Below are 20,794 nucleotides of genomic sequence, written 5' to 3'. Positions count from 1 at the left end.
CTGCGCAGGTGAGAGAGAGAGACTTTCCCTGGGGGTTAAGTACAGGGCAGGCCATTTCTTAACCAGTGTCCAAGTGGGTAACTTACATAAGGTTGGCCGGGCCAGGCCAAAGGTCTGTCTAATCCCACGTTTTGCGTCCCAGTAGGTGCCAGGCGGTGAATTTCTGGGGAAGTTTGTCAGCAGGGGAGGAAATCACAGCATCTCCTGTCCCTCTCGCTTCCCACTAGTGGTTTACACCCCCAGCATCTGAGACTTAGAGTTGCAAGCAAGTCCTGCCACAAATGGTGGTGCTCTTCAGGCCTCCATCAACTACTAAAAGGAGTCTTGTGGAACAGTTTTGGGTCCCCTTGCCAGATATGTTCAACTATAGGCTAGCTCATTTCCCCCAGCTTCTAGTTCCTCTACACCAGTGGTTTTCAAAGCGGGTGAAATGGCCCCCATTTCATTTCTACTATGAAAGCTTCAGGGCCCTGGAGAGGCCCCAGAAGTGACTTTCAGCCACATGGTTGGTTTTTTGTTTTTGTTTTAAATTGCTTTGAAAAGTGCATCCTGCATGTAAATAACATTTTCCTAATGTTCACACCTCCACCCCCACCATAACTCAAAAACTACAAGGCATAGGATTTTTTTTATTCATACCAGTGTCTCCGACATGTGAGATAATCCAGTATAGCAAATTTAATCAAAATCTGACATGTAGTTGTTAATTTAAAAAAATAAATTGTGGTGATCTGTCATGGAAGAACCCTTCTGGAGAGGATAATGGTAGTCACTCAGACCTCACTGCTGTTCGCGAAAGGGGCCTCTCCGTAACAATTCAGGGCCCCCAAAATTTAGGTCCACCACTGCTGCCACCTGGGGGAGGGGGTCACCTTTTGCAAGAAGCTGGCAGGGAGCACAGGAGGCGTGAATTTTGATCAGACTTGCTGGGTTCCCTGGCCCAAGTTCATCAAGTTTCTTGAATTAATTAATCAAACTAAATAGTTTTCATTGGATTTTGATTATTGTAATACTGTCTTTCTTAGTGGGTGAGCTAGGGGACACTGGGGATGAGTTTATAGAATCGGGGGGGGGGAGCCTGAAGAAAGTAGCCTGCTCTAGAACCCCCTTAGCTGCCTCCACTTTTTTCTGCTTGTGTAAGCTCAGAGGTCCTTTGCTGGACAATTTTGGGATTCGAAAAACATAGGGGATCCTCCATGTTAACTTGTAAACTTGTGTACATTTGTGTCCTGGTTTGGATGCAAGAAGAGTCCCCTTTGTATATATTGTAGATGCTTCTAAGGTTACCAGACATCCCTGCAGTGGCATAGGAAGGGCGGGGTGTAGGGGGCGCTGCGCCTTGGGTTCCAGGGGAGGGGTGTGACACTCCCTGGCCCCTCCCCTGCCGCCTGGCACCCTGTCCGGACGGGGCAGCCCCACGAGCCACTGTTGGCTCGCCGCAGGAGCAGCAGCGCTGGCCCGGATGCATCTGGCTGGCACTGCTCCTCCTGTGGCCAGCGGGCGATGGGTCATGGAGCTGCCTGACCTGCTGCTTGTTTGCTGGCTCGCAGCAGCGCCGGCCGGATCCACTACGCATGCCCGGAAATTCCAGGCATGCGCAGTGCATTCTACGTGTCGTGAGTCACGACGCACGCGCCGTGATGCCCCGCCCCCAGGGGTTGCCTTCACGCCGCCGCCCCGGGCGGCGAAAAGGCTTCCTACGCCATTGCATCTCCGTTTCCCGGAGACAGTCCCCGGATTTACAATTCAGTCCCCATACAAAATCCATTGAAGTTGAGAAGTGTCCCCGGATTCATTGGAAAAAAATATATGGCAACCTTATTCTACCTTATTTTGGAACAGTCCTGTTTTGTTTTTTGCTTCTGATGTGATCGGCACTCAGCCACCTGAGTTTGCTCTTAGAGGGACAAAATGGACAGTGCAATGAAATGTTGCAATCTATTCTTACCTTTTCCCAGAAGTGCTCCTACTCAGGGTGCAAACCAGCCAGTTCTCCTCCAGCAGGCTTAAAGCTTTGCGCAACAGCTCGCCAGGTCCTGCTTGAGCGTCTCTTAATTGCTTCTCCACTTTTGCAAAATCTCAGGAACTGCCAGTGCATTTGGGTTGCTCCTTCTTTTGTTTCTCAATGGCCTCGATTTTTTTCAACATCTCCAGAGCTGGCACTCACCACCTGAATTTGCTACTGGAGTGAATTAAGGTGATTCCGCCTGTGTGAACACAAGAGTTTTGGCTCTGCTTTTGTTCTCCTGGCTAACTGACCTCTTGGCCCTGCAAATCTGCATCCTTCACTTGTTTTAAAGTTGTTTTAAACCTAGTGCCTGTTGCCAACATCTTCTGGCTGCAAATTTTGTAAACCGTATCTACTGTTTTGTTTTTATTTATTGTTTCCCCCCCCCCCAGCAAATCCCCTTCCTGGGAACATAAGAAGATGCCTTGTGCCAAGCCAGACCATTCATCCACCCAGCTCAGTATTGTCTGCACGGACTGGCAGCAGTTCTCCAATGTTTCGGGCAAGGGACACTCCCTGTTCTTCCTGGTAATGCCAGGGATTGAACTTTGGGACCACTCTGCATGGGAAGCAGATGTTCTGCCTCTTTGTTGTGATCCTTCCCTTAATTCACAGGAACCCAGGAAGCTGTGTTCTACTGAGTCAGATTGCTGGTTCGTCTAGCTCAGTATTGCTGCACTGACTGGCAGTGACTAGGGTGTCAGGCAGAGGACCTTCCTGGAGATGCTGAGGATAGAACCTGGGACCTTCTGCATGCAAAGCAGATGCTTTGCCACTGAGCTATGGCCCTTGCCCAAATAATTCTGGTCTTGAAGTTTGGTCTTTTCCACTGATGCTCAGTTGTAAAAAGTTGTAAAAATAAAAAAATAAAAATGCAAGTGCATAAGGAGAGCAGGCTGAATGATGACCTCTAGTCTGGCACCTGTTTCTCACAAAAAGCATGGTGTGTCCTCACAGGTGTCCTCTTGGGAAACTCACAGCTTTCGTTGGCACCTGGCGTCCATCGGACCTGCAGAAACATTTCCTACAGCAAAGGTCTATGGTTTACTGGTAGAGGCTAGAGCAAGTGCTTTGGATTCAGAAAGTCCGAGTTCCAGTCCTTGGCAGAGCCACTGCCAGAGAGAGTAGACAGTACTAATTCAGATGGACCAATGCTCTGACTCAGTCCAAGGATGTTAAACCAGATGGGCCATTGGCCTGATCCAGCAGGCTCTTCTTATTTTCTGAAGAGGATGGCTTTTAAACACTGCTCAAGTAGGCTGTGTTTAAAGTTGCATCTACCCCCTGCACACTGGTTCCCCCATAGAATGCTGGGAGCTGTAGTTGACTCCTTGCAGAGCTCGTATTCCTAGCGCCCTTAAACTACAGTTCCCAGGATTCTGTGGGGGGACATCATATGCTTTATGCTGCATATATGTGGCCTTGGTTTGGGTGTGGGCCTTTTAATTTATTTTATTTAGTTATAAAAAATATTTCTCTACCGCTACATCCTAAAAATATATCACAGTGGTTTACAACAGTATAAAAACATGAAAACAAGCAATAACATCATAAAAAATGACAAAGAAGTTAAAAGCAAAAATAAAATAAAATTGAAAGCAAACATCAATAGGCCAACGTAGGGGAAGTCCTGGATAGGCCTGGTGGCAGAGGATTGCACAGAACTGAGCCAATGGCACTCAATTGATCCACCCTGTGGCATTTTATTTTTTTCAATAAATAGGGGGTTTGGGCTTGGAATTTCTTTTTATACTAGGTGGTCTTTCATACCTAGATTGCTCAGCTACTAAGTGGGAAAGCATCTCAAAAGGACGGTTTAAAAGAATTTGTTCAATGAACACAGGCAAAGACAGATATAGCCAGCTCATGGGAAGCTTGAAGGCAACAGGAATTTTAAGGCTGAAAACATTCCCTTTGTCTAGGGCAACTTTCACCACCCAGGTGACCTCCAGATCTTTTGGATTACTACACTCCCCAGCCCGTGGTGGTCCAAAACATTTGGAGGGCGCCAGGTTGGGGGAAGCTGCCCTAAGGAGCAAGCCCTACTGAAAAAAAAATGAAATTTACTTCCAAGCAAAGAATAGGCTTGCACCGTTCTCTCCAATTCTCTCCATTTTTCTTGTAAGAGTTTCTGTAAAGAACTGAAGAGGAAGAAAGTAATTGGGGAAAGGCCAAGACTCTGGGGCATCTACTGCCATCATCTGCAGAGAGGCATAAAGCCTTGCAGCCTTTGCCCTAAAAAACACAGGCAGCTGCCCTGGACCAAATCAGGTCATTGGTCCATCTAGCCTTCATGGCTAGTAGCCACCAATAGCCCCCTCCTCCATGATTTTGTCCAACTCTCTTTTAAAGCCATTGCTGCTTCCTGCAGGAGTGAGTTCCATAGTTTATTATGTGATGCGTGAAGAAGTCTGCCCTGAATCTGTGGCACAATGGGTCAGCGTGTCTGACTGTTAACCAGAAGGTTGGTGGTTCGAGCCCACCTAGAGATGGCTGTGGGCAGGATTCCTGCATCTCAGGGAGGTGGACTGGATGCTCCTCAGGGTCCGTTCCAACACGATGAGTCTATGATTCTAGCATCAGTGGGCGCCCACTTCTTACAATGGGCGCACAGCCAGCCAGTACCCATACAGGAACATAGGAAGCTGCCTTGAACTGAGTCAGACGATTGGTCCGTCTACCTCAGTAGCGTGTGCTCTGACTGGCAGAGGCTCTCCAGGGTTTTGGGTAGAGAGTCTCTCTCCTTGTTCTGCCTGGAATACCCTTGGGGATTGAACCTGGGGCAGATGCTCTAACCACTGAGCCTTAGCCCTTCCCCAACACTTTGGAAGTCACCCAGAGTGGCTGGGGGGACCTGGCCAGATGGGCGGGGTACAAATAATAAAATTATTATTATTATTATTATTATTATTATTATTATTATTATTTGGAAGATGGAAAATGTTTATGACTGACACTGGGGAAAACAGTGTGTGATGGTCCCAAGCGGGTAGCTTGTGAGACAGCATTTCACAGAGTGTGTACCACTACAAAGTGGGTCTTGCTCTGCATGTAATAATAATACTAATAATAATAATCATAGCTGTCAAGTTTCGGATTTGAAAATAAGGGATCAGCAGTCTCGCCTATCCCAGGGACAGTCACATGTCAGTGGTGGGCGGAGCCAGAAGCAAAAGTGGGCAGAGCAGCAATGTAAACTCCAAGCGGGCTTGGGCTCAGAGCGGAGCAAAGAGGAGGGCAGCCATGTGCTCCGCACAATGGAGCCCCATCGTCTTCTTGTCTGATCCCATCAAAACAGGACAGGAAGCAGCAGCTGCTCAAAGGCAGCCAGGCTCCGCCCGCCAGCTAACCCTAATGGCCGGCTGAGGGGCCCGGCGGCAGCAGATAGGGGCTGATGCAGGGGGAGGAATACACCCCCCTGTAAGCACAGGAAACGGCTGCCACTTGCTTTGAGGGCTGAGGCTTTTCTCTCCAAGTAGGCGAGGTCTTCCCACCCAGTCCCTGGCCAGCAGGGGAGGAGCTGCTTCCATTAAAACCGGGAAATTTAAGGGAAATAAAAAATAAGGGAGAGCAGCGGGAAACTGCTTGAAATAAGGGAGAATCCCGGGGAAAACGGGATACTTGACAGCACTGCTAATAATAATAAATTAATTTTATTTATATGCTCCAGCCACTTTGGGCAGTTCTCAAAAAAAGATTAAAAACACAATATATCATTAACCATTGAAATCTTCCCTGAACAGGCCTGCCTCCAGATGTCTTCTAAACTTCTAGGCACAAAGCTTATTGGATGGCTTCAAAGAGCGGAGGAAGAACAAGTGCAGTAGTAATTAAAAACAAATAATTGCTTCTTTTTTTAGGCCTCGAACAAGTTCAGGAAGACTGGTGTAACATTCTCATGCATTCTTTTGCATAACTGGCAATGCTCAGCCTGCATTATGAAATAACAAAGAGTCTTGCGGCAGCAGGTTTGATTTATAAATGCAACTTCCCACTTAAAAAATAAAATAAGATACCATGCAACGCTTAAACAGAGGAGGGCAGGTTCCCTTCGTCACCAGGCTGCAATCAATGCGTTGCTCTGTGGGGTGTCCCACAGGGTGGGGGAGCTGGCACTTTTTGCCAGGGGAATGTGGTTGCTTGGAGACTGGCAGAAGGGGAGGCATACAGAGTGCTGCATTCACGGGGTTTGGGCGCCGAGGAAACTGCACAGGCTCTTTCCACGGTGCTCGGTATTTTGTGACCAAAGTGAATTCAGAACTTAGAACGGGCACTCCTTGCTTCGCTTACACTTCGCACCTTTGCCAAGCCCCTTTTCTACCTGAGGGGTTCGGACTGGTAGTGGCCAGAAAGTAAGCCAGGAAGTACCCAATTCAAGCCATTATCCTCCCAACCTCAGTTTTCCTATCTGCAGTATGGGGATAACGATAAGGCATTTTACCTTGTTTGCCAAAACTGTTTGCACATCCTTATGTCGTGTATCTGGAATCCCCAATGTTACAATGTGGGGGGATCTGCTTTTTTTGGCCTGTTTCTTTATGGGGGTAGGTGATTTGCCTGTTTAGAGGGCGTTCTAACATTATCAGTTTTTCTTCTGTGAAATGGGTATTTTCTGGTATCCACAACAATTTCCTTAGGTTTCCAAATGTGCCACAAGCCCCTGCCCCCCAACTGGGGACCTTCAGCCCAATATAAATCCCCCTCTCCATAATAGTTCAGGCTGCTGTTATATGAAATATGTCCCTGTAGCTATAGTTCTCCCTTTGCGTACCTCTGCGTTTTGAATAATCTGTCTTTTTATGAGAAACTGTATTGTTGCATTTGTGTTGCCATTGGGGTTTCCAGCAGCTTCTGGAATAAGCTGCTGTAAATTGGCCATCGGTAGCTCTAAGCTAGGGACACGGGTGTCGCTGTGGGTTAAACCACAGAGCCTAGGGCTTGCCGATCAGAAGGTCGGCGGTTCGAATCCCCGCGACGGGGTGAGCTCTCGTTGCTTGGTCCCTGCTCCTGCCAACCTAGCAGTTCGAAAGCACGTCAAAGTGCAAGTAGATAAATAGGTACCGCTCCGTCGGGAAGGTAAACGGCGTTTCCGTGCGCTGCTCTGGTTCTCCAGAAGCGGCTAAGTCATGCTGGCCACATGCCCCGGAAGCTGTACGCCGGCTCCCTCGGCCAATAAAGCGAGATGAGCGCCGCAACCCCAGAGTCGTCCGCGTCTAGACCTAATGGTTAGGGGTCCCTTTACCTAGCTCTAAGCTGCCATATCACTAAATCAGTTCCAGATGTCATGCAGTAATGTCACACTTGTCACAAGGGATACTGAACTGGTCGTATAGGGGCCCATCAAATGATTTGAACTACAACTCCCATTAGCCCCAGCCAGTGTGGCTGTATGTTGCTGATGTTGATAGGAGTTGTAGTCCAAAACATTCAGAGGGCCTCAGGTCAGTGGCCCCCATTGTAGGGGCACTGAGCAACTCTGTACCTAAGTATAACCTCTCCCAAATATTCACGGCAGGATCCAATTCTCACAGCCATCCAGCTGTGTTGCAGTTGCCTAGCAACCAGAATACATCTTCCTTATTCAAGAAATATTTTTTTTCTTTATTTTTTTTAAAAAATATGTGGAGTACTGGTTACATACCTAGAGCTTTCAAATTCCCACACAACCGTGAAGCTCACAGAGTGGGCCGGTCACCATCTTTTAGCTTGACCTCCTGCACAAGGTCGTTGTGAAGATCCTTCAGTGTGGCAGCAACTACAGTGGTACCTTGGTTCTCAAACTTAATCCATTCTGGAAGCCCATTCCTAAACCAAAGCGTTCCAAAACCAAGGCACGCTTTTCCATAGAAAGTAATGCAATATGGATTACCGGTAATCCATTCCAGACTTTTAAAAACAACCCCTAAAACAGCAATTTAACATGAATTTTACTATCTAACGAGACCAGTGATCCATAAAATGAAAGCAATAATCAATGTCCTGTACTAAAAAATAAATAAGTATTGTAGATGATAAAAATTAAAATTAATTTTTTATTCTTACCGGCACTGATGATAGTCATTGTTTGGATGGGGGGGCTTTTATCCATTTCCGCACAATCAATCAATCACTCAATCAGTAGCTGAACTGGGATACACATAGTCACAAAAACAAATTAACTGAAAAAGCCTAAAAAACAAAAACGCAAAATAAATAGCAAAAACAAAAGCGCCAAACTTAATCCGTTCTGGAAGTCCATTTGACTACCAAAATGTTCAGAAACCAAGGCGCGGCTTCTGATTGGTGCAGGCACCCTGGAAACAATAGCTGACAGCCGCATTTGACGTTCGGCTTCCGAAAAAGTTCGAAAACCGGAACACTTACTTCTGGGTTTTCAGCATTTGGGAACCAAGGTATACTTTGGAACTCCCTGCACTTTGACCTTAGGCGTGTGCCTTTGCTGTATCATTTTTGGTATTTGTTAGCATCCTTTTTTTTGTCCAGGTAAGCCTTCCCAGCTTTGTAAAGCTGACATGCATTTTCATATGTCTTTTTAAAAATAATGCATGTTCCTAACTGTCGGTTTTATTTGTATTTTGGTGTTGTTGTTGTTGTTGTTGTTGTTTTAAGTCTGTCTATTTTTAACTTCAGACTCTTTATTTATTGCTTTAGTGTATATTTTATGTAAACAGCTCAAAGGGCCCCCCCAGCTTGCCCACCCAATTAAGTGGTATACAAATCCTGTTAAATAAAAATACATAAAATAATATTTCCAAGCTGCTTTTCAACAACCTTCCCAAGCTGAAAACAAATATGTAAATCCCATTTGAAAGCAAACATTAAAACACAGCAGTTCAAATCACAATCCAATTTAAAAAATGCCCTTTACCATAAAAATTAAGTAAGAGCACCAGGAAACCCCCAGCTGCATGTACGGTAAAAAAAATTGATTGAACACCATAAAAAAAAATTCATTCCTAGCATCAAATGTGCCCAGGCACTTTTATTTTTTCCTCTGCAAACATGGGAGCTTGTGGGAATACACTCCGTGGGTGCGCTTGCACCTACGATCGTTTATACCTGTTTAAATGTCAATTATGTGCACTATTTAACGTATACTTCCGAGTTAAAGCGAAAGTGAAAGCAGGATTCAGTAGGCGTCTTGCCACTGAGATCCCTCCGCTTGGACTTTTTGGCTCCAAAGGTTAACTTGTTAATGGTCAGTTAATCTGCTTCCCGCCCTTTTCAAGGGCAGCAACAGTGTTCTGATTGGTAAAAGTATTGATCATGACGTTGTCTGTTCATTGTCAATAAAAGGCTGCGGCTCCCCGTGTTGGGTAGATAGTTAGGTTAAGTCGGGAGAGATAGACGGTCTTAGACTGTGGGTTATTTGGGTTGGTTGGAGGGTTGGTTGGGGTTGAAGAGTGTGCAGGAGGTAGAAAGGTTAGATCGCGGAAGAATTGGTGGTAAAGGTTTAGATGGCTTAAGTAAGGGATAGATTGTGGAAGAATTGGCGGTATAGGGTCAGCTAGCTTAGATAGTCTTAGAACGGACAAGGTACAGAGAGAAGTAAAAGCCCACGCGGGTTAGCCAAAGCCATCAAAAGAAACCATGGTTGTCTGTCTTCATTTCATCTTAGTTTAATTTTTTGCAGTTTATTAGCGCTTTTGTTTGGCCGAAGTTTTGGCCATCTTTTATTTGGGTACTTTGCTTTAGGGAACAACTTAGGAGGTCGCAAGTGCTTGCAGGTACATCTACGAGGCACTCATTCATCCGAACTACTCACGCACCCTTCAGATTCAGCCTGGTGGACAACCTTCTTCACGGCGCAGTGTGAGTTAAGCTCCGGAATTACCGGCCATCCCGTCCGCAGGCTTGGCCGGCGCCCGTGCAAGGACGCACGTGAGACGCTGGCCACAGATCCCCCAGCAACTGGTATCCCGTGTGCAGTTGACCTTATCCTGCACGCGGGAGGCTCCAGCGAAGAATCCCCGCAGGAGCTAGAAACTTTAAAGGCAGGGAGGAAAGGATATCTAGGAGTTACCATAATCTGCATTGGATACCATTTGTAATTTCTTTGAGATCCTGTAACTGGAATAGAAATGTTGGCAAACTACAGTAAACTTCTGCAGGGAAACATGTTGTGCTTGCACTAGAACATTTTAAAAACTATATAGGCGTTGCCCGTGAGAACATGCTGGGAAGCTGGAGACCAAGGTGTATTGCAAGCATCTTTAATTTCTGACATCTGTAACCCAGTTTCTTTTCTAACCTTTTTCTTATGAGCACTTCCAAGTTTTCTTTCCAGGTTTGGGGGTTCTAAATCTTTGCTTTCGGAATTGGCGCTGATGCATTAGCATGGCTTTTCCCAAAGTGTGGTACATGTGCCCCTGCCCCCAGGGATAAGGGTGCGGGTGGCGCTGTGGTCTAAACCACTGAGCCTCTTGGGCTTGCCGATCGGAAGGTTGGCAGTTCGAATCCACATGACGGGGTGAGCTCCCGTTGTTCTGTCCCAGCTCCTGCCAACCTAGCAGCTCGAAAGCACACCAGTGCAAGTAGATAAATAGGTACCACTGCGGCGGGAAGGTAAATGGCGTTTCTGTGGGCTCTGGTTTCTGTCACGGTGTTCCATTACACCCAAAGCGGTTTAGTCATGCTGGCCACATGTACTGGAAAGCTGTCTGGGACAGACGCCAGAAAGCGAGATGAGCACCGCAAGCCCATAGTTGCCTTTGACAGGACTTAACCATCCAGGGGTCCTCTACCTTTACCTTTTACCCCCAGGGGTATAAGGAAGGGTTTCAAAGAGTATGCGGCAGAATTTTTAAATTTTACCGAAACATAGCTTTTCTACCTGCAGGAAACAAATTCAAATATTAAATACGGTAGTATTATTAAAACTACCCGCCACATTGTCTTCGCCCAAGAAGGGGCACACTGGTAAAACTAAACCATTGGTCCCTAAATTGGGCAGTACCGCGCCAGGAGGGGGGGGTGGACGGGACATGGTGGAATTACCTGGGGAGGTGCTAAGAGGGAAACGGGCGGCAAACTGGAGGTGCAAATGACTATCAGACTTTGAAAGCTGGTATTACTGAATCAAGTTCATCGGTTTTGTTGAATTAATTAAACTTAATGAATTATGCAAGGTTCAATCCCGGTATGGGACAGCTGCATATTCCTGCATTGCAGGGGGTTGGACTAGATGATCCACAGGGTCCCTTCCAACTTCACAATCCACGAAATAGTTTTCATTGGATTTGGAATGAATGTGCAACTAATTGTTATCGTTCTGCCTTTTATTGTGTCACTATCTTCCTTCATGGATCGTGCAAACTGCTATTTGAAATCATCAATTTTTTACGGAACTGAGGGGCCGTGTCCAAAAGAAGTTTTGGTACCGCTGGGCTAAACTCTCCAAAGGGGGAACGTGATTTTCGCAAGTTTGGGAAAACTTGTGATAGGCAATTCGGAAGCTTTGAAAAGGGTTCTTCTTAAATTGCATCAGACACTTTCATACGTTTTTAAACTTCCTCTGGGTTATTTTATACTTCCAGTAGTTCATCACCTTGAATTTTGCCTCTGGGTTTTGTTGACTGCAAGGAATATATGTCGGGTCACTGACCTTTCCACACTGCCAGGTGGATTTGTTTCCGAGTCTTGTACGCCTTGTAGATCTGGAGCCTCGCTTCAACTCAGATAAGGCCTGTAGCTGGAGGGATGCCTTTTGCATGTGCTGGTGGTATAAATCTCTGCAAAGTTCTCCCAACTTGATTTCCCTTTTTTCCTCCTTTGCGCAACCCTTCCATGCTGGTTGTTCCCAACGATACAGCTGGCAGTGGCTGGGCTGATTGTGACCCAGTTCTGGCTGCAATAGTCTACCAGTAATTAGCTTCATTAAGAAGAGGAGGGCCTCCAGCATAATTTTGTGTTTCTCCCGAGGTCTCTTTTTGCACCTTGGGAGTTGTGCAAGCCTCTGGAAGCTGGCTGGCATCTCTCCAAGCGTTGGATCGATTGTGTATGCTGCAATAGGTTCCTTTCCTGCTGGAGTGTGCAGGTTCATTATTTTCTTTGTTTACAATCTCTTTATTCTGCCCAATATAAATGAACAGCATTCATGCTAGAGCTAGAAGGGCACCAGGTACGTGTGCGAGCGTGTCATCAAAGCATAATGCCGTGCTCAAAACGTTGTACCCCAGAGGTTGCGATCATGTGTGATTCTTGTAAACGTTGAACCATGTGGCAATAAGGCTGAATCAGAGAGATCTACCTAGCAGAAGAGGCATCTGACGCAGAAATAGCATTGTTTGCCTTGGAGAGAGGTGGGACTTTGCACAACGGGCACTACCAGATCTTGTAATTAAGAGCATTTGGCAAGTCGGTTTTACTGACTCCATCACTGGGAGTTCCTTGGCCTGGTAGGGGTTGGTTCACATATGTTGATATCTGATAACAACATCCAGTAATGGTTCACATGTCTGAATGGGAGAACCACAGAGAGAACCTTCCATGATACCATTTCCCCACCTTGGGCCTCCTGCTCATTTGTGCAGAGAGGAATTGAGCATGTCTGAAGCATTTTATTTGCCCAGGCTGTTCCTCACCACTGAATATTTTTGTTAAAGCTGGACCCTGCATTTGATCATTTTGATTTCTGTTTTATATGATACGGGGCTTAATGGTTTCAGGTGCTTGTTTTCGATATATTGTCTTAGATAATTTTATTCCAAGAACTTTGTAACTCGCTTAAAAATTAAACCAATATAATTAGGGCCCCATATGCACCAAACGCTTGAAGTAGCATCGTATAACGTTAAACAGTCTGGGCTTCTCTCAAAGGATCCTGGCAACAACAGTTTGTTAAGGGTGCTGCCAGGGCAGTCTTAAGCATATCCGGCGCCGTGGTGCAAAGATCCCTCCGACGCCCCACCCCCGGTTTCCCAGAGTTGTTGGCCTTTTCCCAAGTCTCTGTGGGGATCGCTTTCCTCCTGCGGAGGCTTGGGGGGCAAGCTGCACGCCCACCAGCCATATGGTTGATGGGGCGCAGCTGGCAGGCATGCGGGAGGGAAAGGGGAGGCCGCCGGCAAAGCTGCGCAGCTCCCCCACTCACTGGGGTGCCCCTGAGAGGCCGGCACTCTGGCGCAATGAGCCAGTAAGCCCAATTGGAAAGACGGCTCTCGGTGCTGCGTGCTGTTAGGAGACCCTGATTGTGTCAGCTGTGCCTGTTCCTCGAGATGTCTGGTTTGGCCACAGTAATATACGCCTCAGTTACATCCCGTTTAGATCAGCTCTAGATGGGGCTGCCTTTGAAAAGTGCTCAGAAACTTCATCTGGCTCAAAAGAGCTGCAGCCAGATAGCTGACTGGGGCTGCTCTAGGTTATGGCTCCCTTGCTAGAACTGCTCCACCGGCTATTCATCTGTTTCCAAGGCACAATGTGAAGTATTATTATTATTATTATTATTATTATTATTATTATTATTATTAATTTATTTATTATTTATACCCCGCCCATCTGGCTGGGTTTCCCCAGCCACTCTGGGTAGCTCCCAACAGAATATTAAAAACACTATAAAACATCCAACATTAAAAACTTCCCTAAACAAGGCTGTCTTCAGATGTTTCCTACAAGTCAGATTGTTGTTTATTTCCTTGACATCTGGTGGGAGGGTGTTCCACAAGGCGGGTGCCACTACCGATAAGGCCCTCTGCCAGGTTCCCTGTAGTTTTGCTTCTCGCAATGAGGGAACTGCCAGAAGGCCCTCAGAGCTGGACCTCAGTGTCTGGGCTGAACGGTGGAGACACTCCCTCAGGTATACTGGGCTGAGGCCATTTAGGGCTTTAAAGGCCAGAACCAACACTTTGAATTGTGCTCGGAAACACACTGGGAGCCAATGTAGGTCTTTCAGGACCGGTGTTATATGGTCTCGGCGACCACTCCCAGTCACCAAATTTAGCAGCCCGAACATTGATTAAATTCTAACACTGCTGGTTTCGGGAACTTAGGGTGTCTGGCACCCACAAACTTATAACATTCTTGTAATTATTTGTGTGTCTTAAACCGATTTTATATATGTATAGAGTTTTAATTCTAATAATGTTTAATTGTTGTTTTCTATGTTTTTAGTGATTCTTGTTTTTATCTGTAAGCCGCCTTGAGTCATGTTAGAGGGAATGGCGGGGTATAAACAAACAAACAAACAAACATATCCCCCTCATGGAACTACAATTCCCAGAGTTTGCTGAGAAGAGGGATTGATTGTTAAGCCACTCTGGGAACTGCAGCTCTCAGCACCCTTAACAAACTACAATTCCTAGGATTTGGGGAAAGCCAATGGTTGTTTAAAGTGGTACAATACTGCTTAAAATGTACAGTGCAGATAGCTATTTTATTTGGAAATAAGTTCCACAGTATTCAACAGGACTTCAATTCTGGGGATGTGTGGGTAGCATTATAGAAAAGTGTGAGAGCAAAACTCTGTAGTGGGATCCTAAATCTTTACATACACACCCTCTGTGTTTTTCATTTTTCTCCTCAGTTCCGTGAGAACATCCAGGATATCCTTCCTCTGATGCCTATCACAGAGGACTACTTTCTCTTGAAATGGCTCCGAGGTAAGAAGGCCTGGGGGTTGTTTGCTTTGTGCCAGGAAACACTTGATGTAGTGGTTAGCTCAATACCATCTGAACCAACTGGCAGTGACTCTCTAGGATTTCAGGTGGCACTTTAGTCTAAACCACTGAGCCTCTTGGACTTGTCAATCAGAAGGTCAGTGGCTCTGAGCCCCGCGAGGGGGTGAGCTCCCATGGCTTTGTCCCAGCTCCTGCCAACCTAGCAGTTTGAAAGCACACCAGTGCAAGTAGATAAATAGGTACCACTGTGGCAGGAAGGTAAACGGCGTTTCCGTGCACTCTGGTTTCCGTCACGGTGTCCCATTGCGGCAGAAGCGGTTTAGTCATGCTGGCCATTGGACCCGGAAAGCTGCCTGTGGACAAATGCCGGCTCCCTTGGCCTGAAAGCGAGATGAGCACCGCAACCCCATACAGTGGTACCTCAGGTTACAGACGCTTCAGGTTACAGACTCCGCTAACCCAGAAATAGTACCTCGGGTTAAGAACTTTACTTCAGGATGAGAACAGAAATGGTGTGGTGGCAGCGGGAGGCCCCATTAGCTAAAGTGGTACCTCAGATTAAGAACAGTTTCAGGTTAAGAACAGACCTCCAGGGGTCCTTTCTCTCCCAGCCCTACCTGGAGATGCTGGGGATTGAACCTGTGATCTTCTGCATGAGCTACAGTCCCTTTTCTCTGGTTCTTTGGTGGTTTTTGTAGACTTGCCTGCAAGTGCTCCCAAGTGTAAATATATCAGCTGCGGCCTGGTAGCTGGTATGGAGAGCCAGACAGGCCATTGCAGGAACAAGAGGAGTGTGTGTGTGTGTGTGTTTATCTTCCCCAAACGGGGATGAACGGAGAGAGTCATGTTTTTTAATCACCCAAGATTCCTTTGCTTGCACTTTCTCTGTTTGGTAAAGTCCAAAAACCAGAACGTGCCAGGCACGGGCTTTGCATAAAACGCAGCTGGTCCACAAAGAGGCAGATCTTGTTCAGAATTCCAAGGCCAGGCCCAGGTGACTGAGTGCTCAATCCAGATAACGTTTTTATTAATATGTGCAGCTAGTCATGGTCATGCAAACTCAGTACAGATTTCCCTGTTCTTTTTTAAACGGAGACACCAACCTAATATGCTCCAGGTCTGATATGGTCAGTGTTTGGTCAGTGTTTCTCAACCTCTTCCAGCCCATACCCCCTTTTAGCTAACGTAAAAATCCCACACTCCTCCTTTCAGCCTGGCTCCTCTAATTATTTTATTTAACTTTTCCAATGGATTGAAGTTTTGTGACTTTTTTTTAAAACTTATATCTGCCTATATACATAAAAACGTAAGGCTGTTGCCACGATGCAATTTTGTGCGGCTGCCAATTCCCACAGGAGGAATGGCAGGCCGGCAAGCGAGTGAACGGGGTGGAGCAGAGGCACTTCACACAGCGGTTTAGCGAGGCACTTTGTGAAGTGGCTCCCCGGTCATTTAAAAGGGGAAAGGGCCTTGGATCGAGCTGGGGGGGGGATAGGTGAGGGGGTGGGTGAGGTGTAAATTGAATGGAGGGTGTCTAGCACAGGAGCAGGTGGGTTGCTGAGTGGAGTGAGCAGGGGCAGCACTCCCTAGTGGTACAATTTTTTTTTAAAAAAAATACTCACCCCACCCACCCTGAGATCTTCATACACCCTCCTGGATAAGAAGCACAATGCCAGATGCTATAGACTACAGCCCCCATCATCCCTGGCCATTTGTTCTTCTCACTGGGGCTGATGGGAGCAGGTTGTTTTGTGGGGATTTGGCAATGTTTCCACTTGCTTCAGGAAATTTCCTGTCGCTCTAGATCTCAAGGCTAGTCAATGCGGTGAATGCCAGACATTGTTGGACTACAACTCCCAGCAGCCCCAGCCAGCTTGGCAAAGTGGGCAGAGGCAATGGGAGTTGTAGTCCAAAACATCTGGAGGGCACCAGGTTGGGGAATGGGTGGACTTGGAACATATTTTTATTAGGCGATTCATAATCAAAATAAACTGGATAATTTTTTAAATCTCTCTTTCCTTCCCCATGATGGCTGTCTTTGTTTTATTACATTTATATGCCAGCTTTGCTCCAAGTGGCACACATGGTTCCCCTCCTCCCCACTTTATCCTCATAACAAACCTGTAAGGTAGGTTAGGGCTGACTTGTGTGGCAGGGAAGAGCTTTGCAATAAGTGCAATTACACCCACAATTAGAATTTCTCCTTCAACTCCGCCAGATTCTTATTTCAACCAGTTCTGCCACTTGAGACTCTGCCCTGGAGTTTCTGCCTGTTGGGGAGATAAGGCTCTCCAGTGAGAGATTAAAAATTATCTGGCTGTTATTGCAGCCTTATCTCCCTTTCCTGACCCCTGATATCCTCCGAAGTCCTATTAGCCCTGTGCTGCAATGGAGAGATGTCGCAACACAAGGGGCCGGTCCTACCATTAGGCGTAGGTAGCCATTCCCCATCTTTCTCAGCTGATGCCCTAGTGAACATACCACTGAGCTGTGCCCCTTCCTCAAGTGGTGATGCTAATAACGTATGTGTTAAGAGTATTATTAGGAGTGTACGGAGCTGCCTTATGCCGAGTCAAACCAAAGGTCCACCTAGCTCAGTATTGTCTACACAGACTGGCAGCAGCTCTCTGGGGTTTCAAGGCAGAGGTCTCTCTGAGCCCTAAGTGGAGATGCCAGGGATTGAACCTGGGACCAAGGCAGATGCACTACTGCTGAGCTATGACCCTTCCCACTAAATCACTAACAGGAGACCCAATTCACTCCCCGAGAGTGAAAATGTGTGTTTAAGGCCCTCAGGCGAGCCCTGCTGGATCAGGCCAAAGACCCATCTGGTCCAGCATCCTGTTCCCACAATGGCCAACTCATAGTCTCATTGCTGAGCAACAGCCTGCAGAGCTCCGTGGAGTGGGAGACAAGCCAACTAGAAGGTATCTCTGAGATGTCCTCAACCAAAGTCAGGTCCAGTCCTAGGGTTGGCCAAACAGCAATCCATGTGGTCAGGCGGCCCAGGGGGCAGGGAATCCGATGATCAGGTGGGGTCAAGCGTCAAGATGAGCAGAAAACAGCAAGGTAGGGCCAGGAACTACAAGCATTGTTTATAGCCGCTGACTGCTGCTGGAAACTCTGCTTAAGAAGGCTGAAGCCAGCTGGTTCTCATCAGCACCTTCTCCTCTGTGTCCTTGAAGGCTGATTGGCTGCGGCTGGAGTCACTCTGCCTTCTCCCCCTTCAGGCTGCTGTTCAGCAGGCGAAGCAGACTCCTGACCCGTGACATTCAGAGGCTTTTCCTTCCTCTGACAGTGGAGGCAGAATGTGGCCGTCAAGGTTGGTCCTCATGCATGAATTGGCCTGAATCCCAAGTTGGCTGCCACTACCTCTTGGGGGAACAAATTCCAGTGGTTAGCTCCTGGATCATTTTTTTGCTGCCTTTTTCTGAACCTGTTCCAGGCCTTGCCACCTGGCCTACTTGCCCTTTTGATCTGGTTATAATCAGGGAAAACCTGATTATAACCAGATCAGGTCCAGATTATAACCAGGATAAGAGTCCATAGATCAGATTCAGGTGTTCTGCCCGTCACCTGAAATCTGCCAGAAAGGGTTGCTTCTGGCTGGGAAGCCTCAGACTTGACCTGGCCAGCACATCTCCCTCCCCCACCCTCCTTTTCTCTCTGCCTAAAATGGGTCCTGAGTCCTGACCTGACCTTCAAAATAAACTTGGTTCTTGCAATTACAGGTAGGTAGCCGTGTTGGTCTGCTATAGTCAAAACAAAATTAAAAAAAAAAAATTCTTCCAGTAGCACCTTAGATACCAACTAAGTTTGTTCTTGCAAGCTACTGTTCAGTGGCATTTCTTGGGTGTGATCCTACTTGCTGAGAGGGAGATGTTCTCGAGGTGTGATTAATCCTTGAAGGCGCTGGCTGTGAAGAGCCGCCCTCCTAATCCCTGATTATGTTCCACTGAGAATAAAAACAGGATCAGGCACTCCCCAATCGGAGGTCTACACCCTGGGGGCTAATTAACAGGTTGCACCAGCTCCTGCGGCAATGTATAGTGGCCAGCTGCCTGCTTGTCCCACAAACAATTGTACGACTGATATTTGTAAGGAGGTCAGAGGTGAAATGGTAACCTCTGCTGCAGGATTTTGTAATGGTTTTGCAAACATCAATGATTATAGAACAGTAGAGCTGAAATGAACCTCAAGGTTCATCTAGTTCAGGGGTCAGCAAACCTTTTCAGCAGGGGGCTGGTCCACTGTCCCTAAGACCTTGTGGGGGGCTGGACTATAAGCCACCCCTCCCCCACGACTCTCCCCTCCCTTCTCCACAGCACCGGATGTGCCCCGGTGGCTGCTTACCTGTGTCTTGCGAGCAGCAGGGGCTGGTGGCAGAAGGATGATGAGCGGCGCATGAAAGGGTTCTGGAGAGGGGCTGCCTAAAATGGCGGCCGCTCGAGTCGTGCTGCTGCTGGCACCAACAAAGCTCAGCCCCCTTCCTCCTCTAGGCAGGGCAGGGAGAAGCCAGGAGGAGGGAGGGAGGAGGTGGCGCCGCTGCCGTGTGAGGGAGAGGGAAAGAGCGTGCGCACTGGCAATCCACGCAGTGATTCCTGGACCATCCATGGGCCGCATCCGAAGGCAGTTGGACCTGATCCAGCCCGCGGACCTTAGTTTGCTGGCCTTCAACCCTCTGCAATACAGGAATTGCAGCTGAAGAATTCCACTGTTAAACAGCTCTTAGCATCATTCCTAACGTTTAGACAGAATCTCCTTTCTTGTCATTTGTATCTGTTAGTTTGGGTTCATCCCTCTTGCGCAGCAGAAAACAAACTTGCTCCATCTTCCACGTGACAGCCCTCCAGATATCTGAAGATGAAACGGTCACGTTTGCTGTGAGGAGTGATAGGAAAGCAGAAATAAATAAAAGTGGAGACTCTGGGGCCAAATGACGCTCGCTCAGCATGTCACTTTTAAGTTGGGCGAATCTTTGTTTACCGCAAATGGCAGCTGTGGGGAATCCATTTTTGAAATGTAGCGACCTTACTTGTTTATTGGAAAGAATTGCCGTTCAAATAGAAGCACATCTGGAAATGAGTGCAAATAGGGCATCGGCCAAAACAACTGGGTACATATAAATGCTATTACCTTTTAGCACAGGTATTTTGCAAGTTGGTCTCTAACCATTCATGATCTTCTTTGCAGCTCGGTGTTTTGACTTGAAGAAGTCTGAAGCCATGCTCCGGAAGGTAAGAGGCTTATTGTTATAAATATCAAAACGGATGCATGCAAATCATAAACTTCACACTGATAATTTGTATAATGCAGTGGTTCATAAGTGCCACTTCATTCAAGTAGTCTGCAGTGTGACTGTGGATTCGCAACTGAAGGCAGGAAAGGGCATGGCTGTTGTGTTACATATTCATATTGGTTTTTAATTGCATTTTTAACGCTTGTGTTTCTTTACCTTGTATTTTATGGTATTGTATAAAATACCATAATACTTTATTTTGTTTTTTGCATTCTCTGGAATTGTAATACAGCAAAATGTACTATATGTGAGAAAGCAATAAAAATACAATTAAAAAACTTGCAGCCCCTAGTATAACGTTGCGCCACGTCCACAACAGGCAGAAAAATAATTAAGTGGTTCATCAAGACCCTCAGGAATTTTCAATTTTGTTTTTTTTTTGGGGGGGGGGAGTTGAGGATCGTTGGTGTAATGCATCCCAGCAGGCCCAGCATATCATAGAATACATTGGGTCCCAAAAGGCGTTGTAAAAGTGGCCTAGTTTGCATATAACAACTTAGGGGCTGCCACAGAGAAGGCCCTCTCCTGGGCTCACCCACCCTCCTGAACTTATGAGTGCTGATCTTGGCTCCCAGGAGTGTCTGTAGGGAAGGAGGTGGCCTTTCTGGAAATGGGGCCATAAGAATTTAGGTCTTTATAAACACCTTGAATTTGGCCTGAAAACGAACCGGCAGCCAGTGCTGCTGTTTGAGAACAGCGGTTGTATGAGCTCTAAGGTCAACACCCGCCCATAATCTGACCGCTGCATTTTGGGCCAGTTGCCATTTCTGCGTTGTCTTCAAGGCCAGCCCCACGCAGTGCGCACTGCACCCTGGCCGTCTGGAAGAGGCCTAAGATGACCTATGTCTGACCGCCATTTGTAGTGGTTAAGAGCGG

General features: G+C 47.0%; 1 protein-coding gene across 1 annotated transcript in view; it reads left to right on the top strand.

Annotated features, from left to right (window-relative positions):
* Positions 1 to 20,794, top strand: part of SEC14L2 (SEC14 like lipid binding 2) — a 38,405-nt gene that overhangs the window by 1,066 nt on the left and 16,545 nt on the right. The window contains exons 2-3 of the mRNA XM_033174897.1: positions 14,526 to 14,601; positions 19,813 to 19,856. Coding sequence (XP_033030788.1) covers positions 14,526 to 14,601; positions 19,813 to 19,856 — 120 coding nt within the window. The remainder of the gene's footprint in view (positions 1 to 14,525; positions 14,602 to 19,812; positions 19,857 to 20,794) is intronic.

This window comes from Lacerta agilis, chromosome 17 (assembly GCF_009819535.1).
Source record: "Lacerta agilis isolate rLacAgi1 chromosome 17, rLacAgi1.pri, whole genome shotgun sequence".
NCBI classification, from domain to species: domain Eukaryota; kingdom Metazoa; phylum Chordata; class Lepidosauria; order Squamata; family Lacertidae; genus Lacerta; species Lacerta agilis.
Note: the sequence above shows the minus strand (reverse complement) of the source record. Positions and strands in the feature narration are given on the sequence as shown.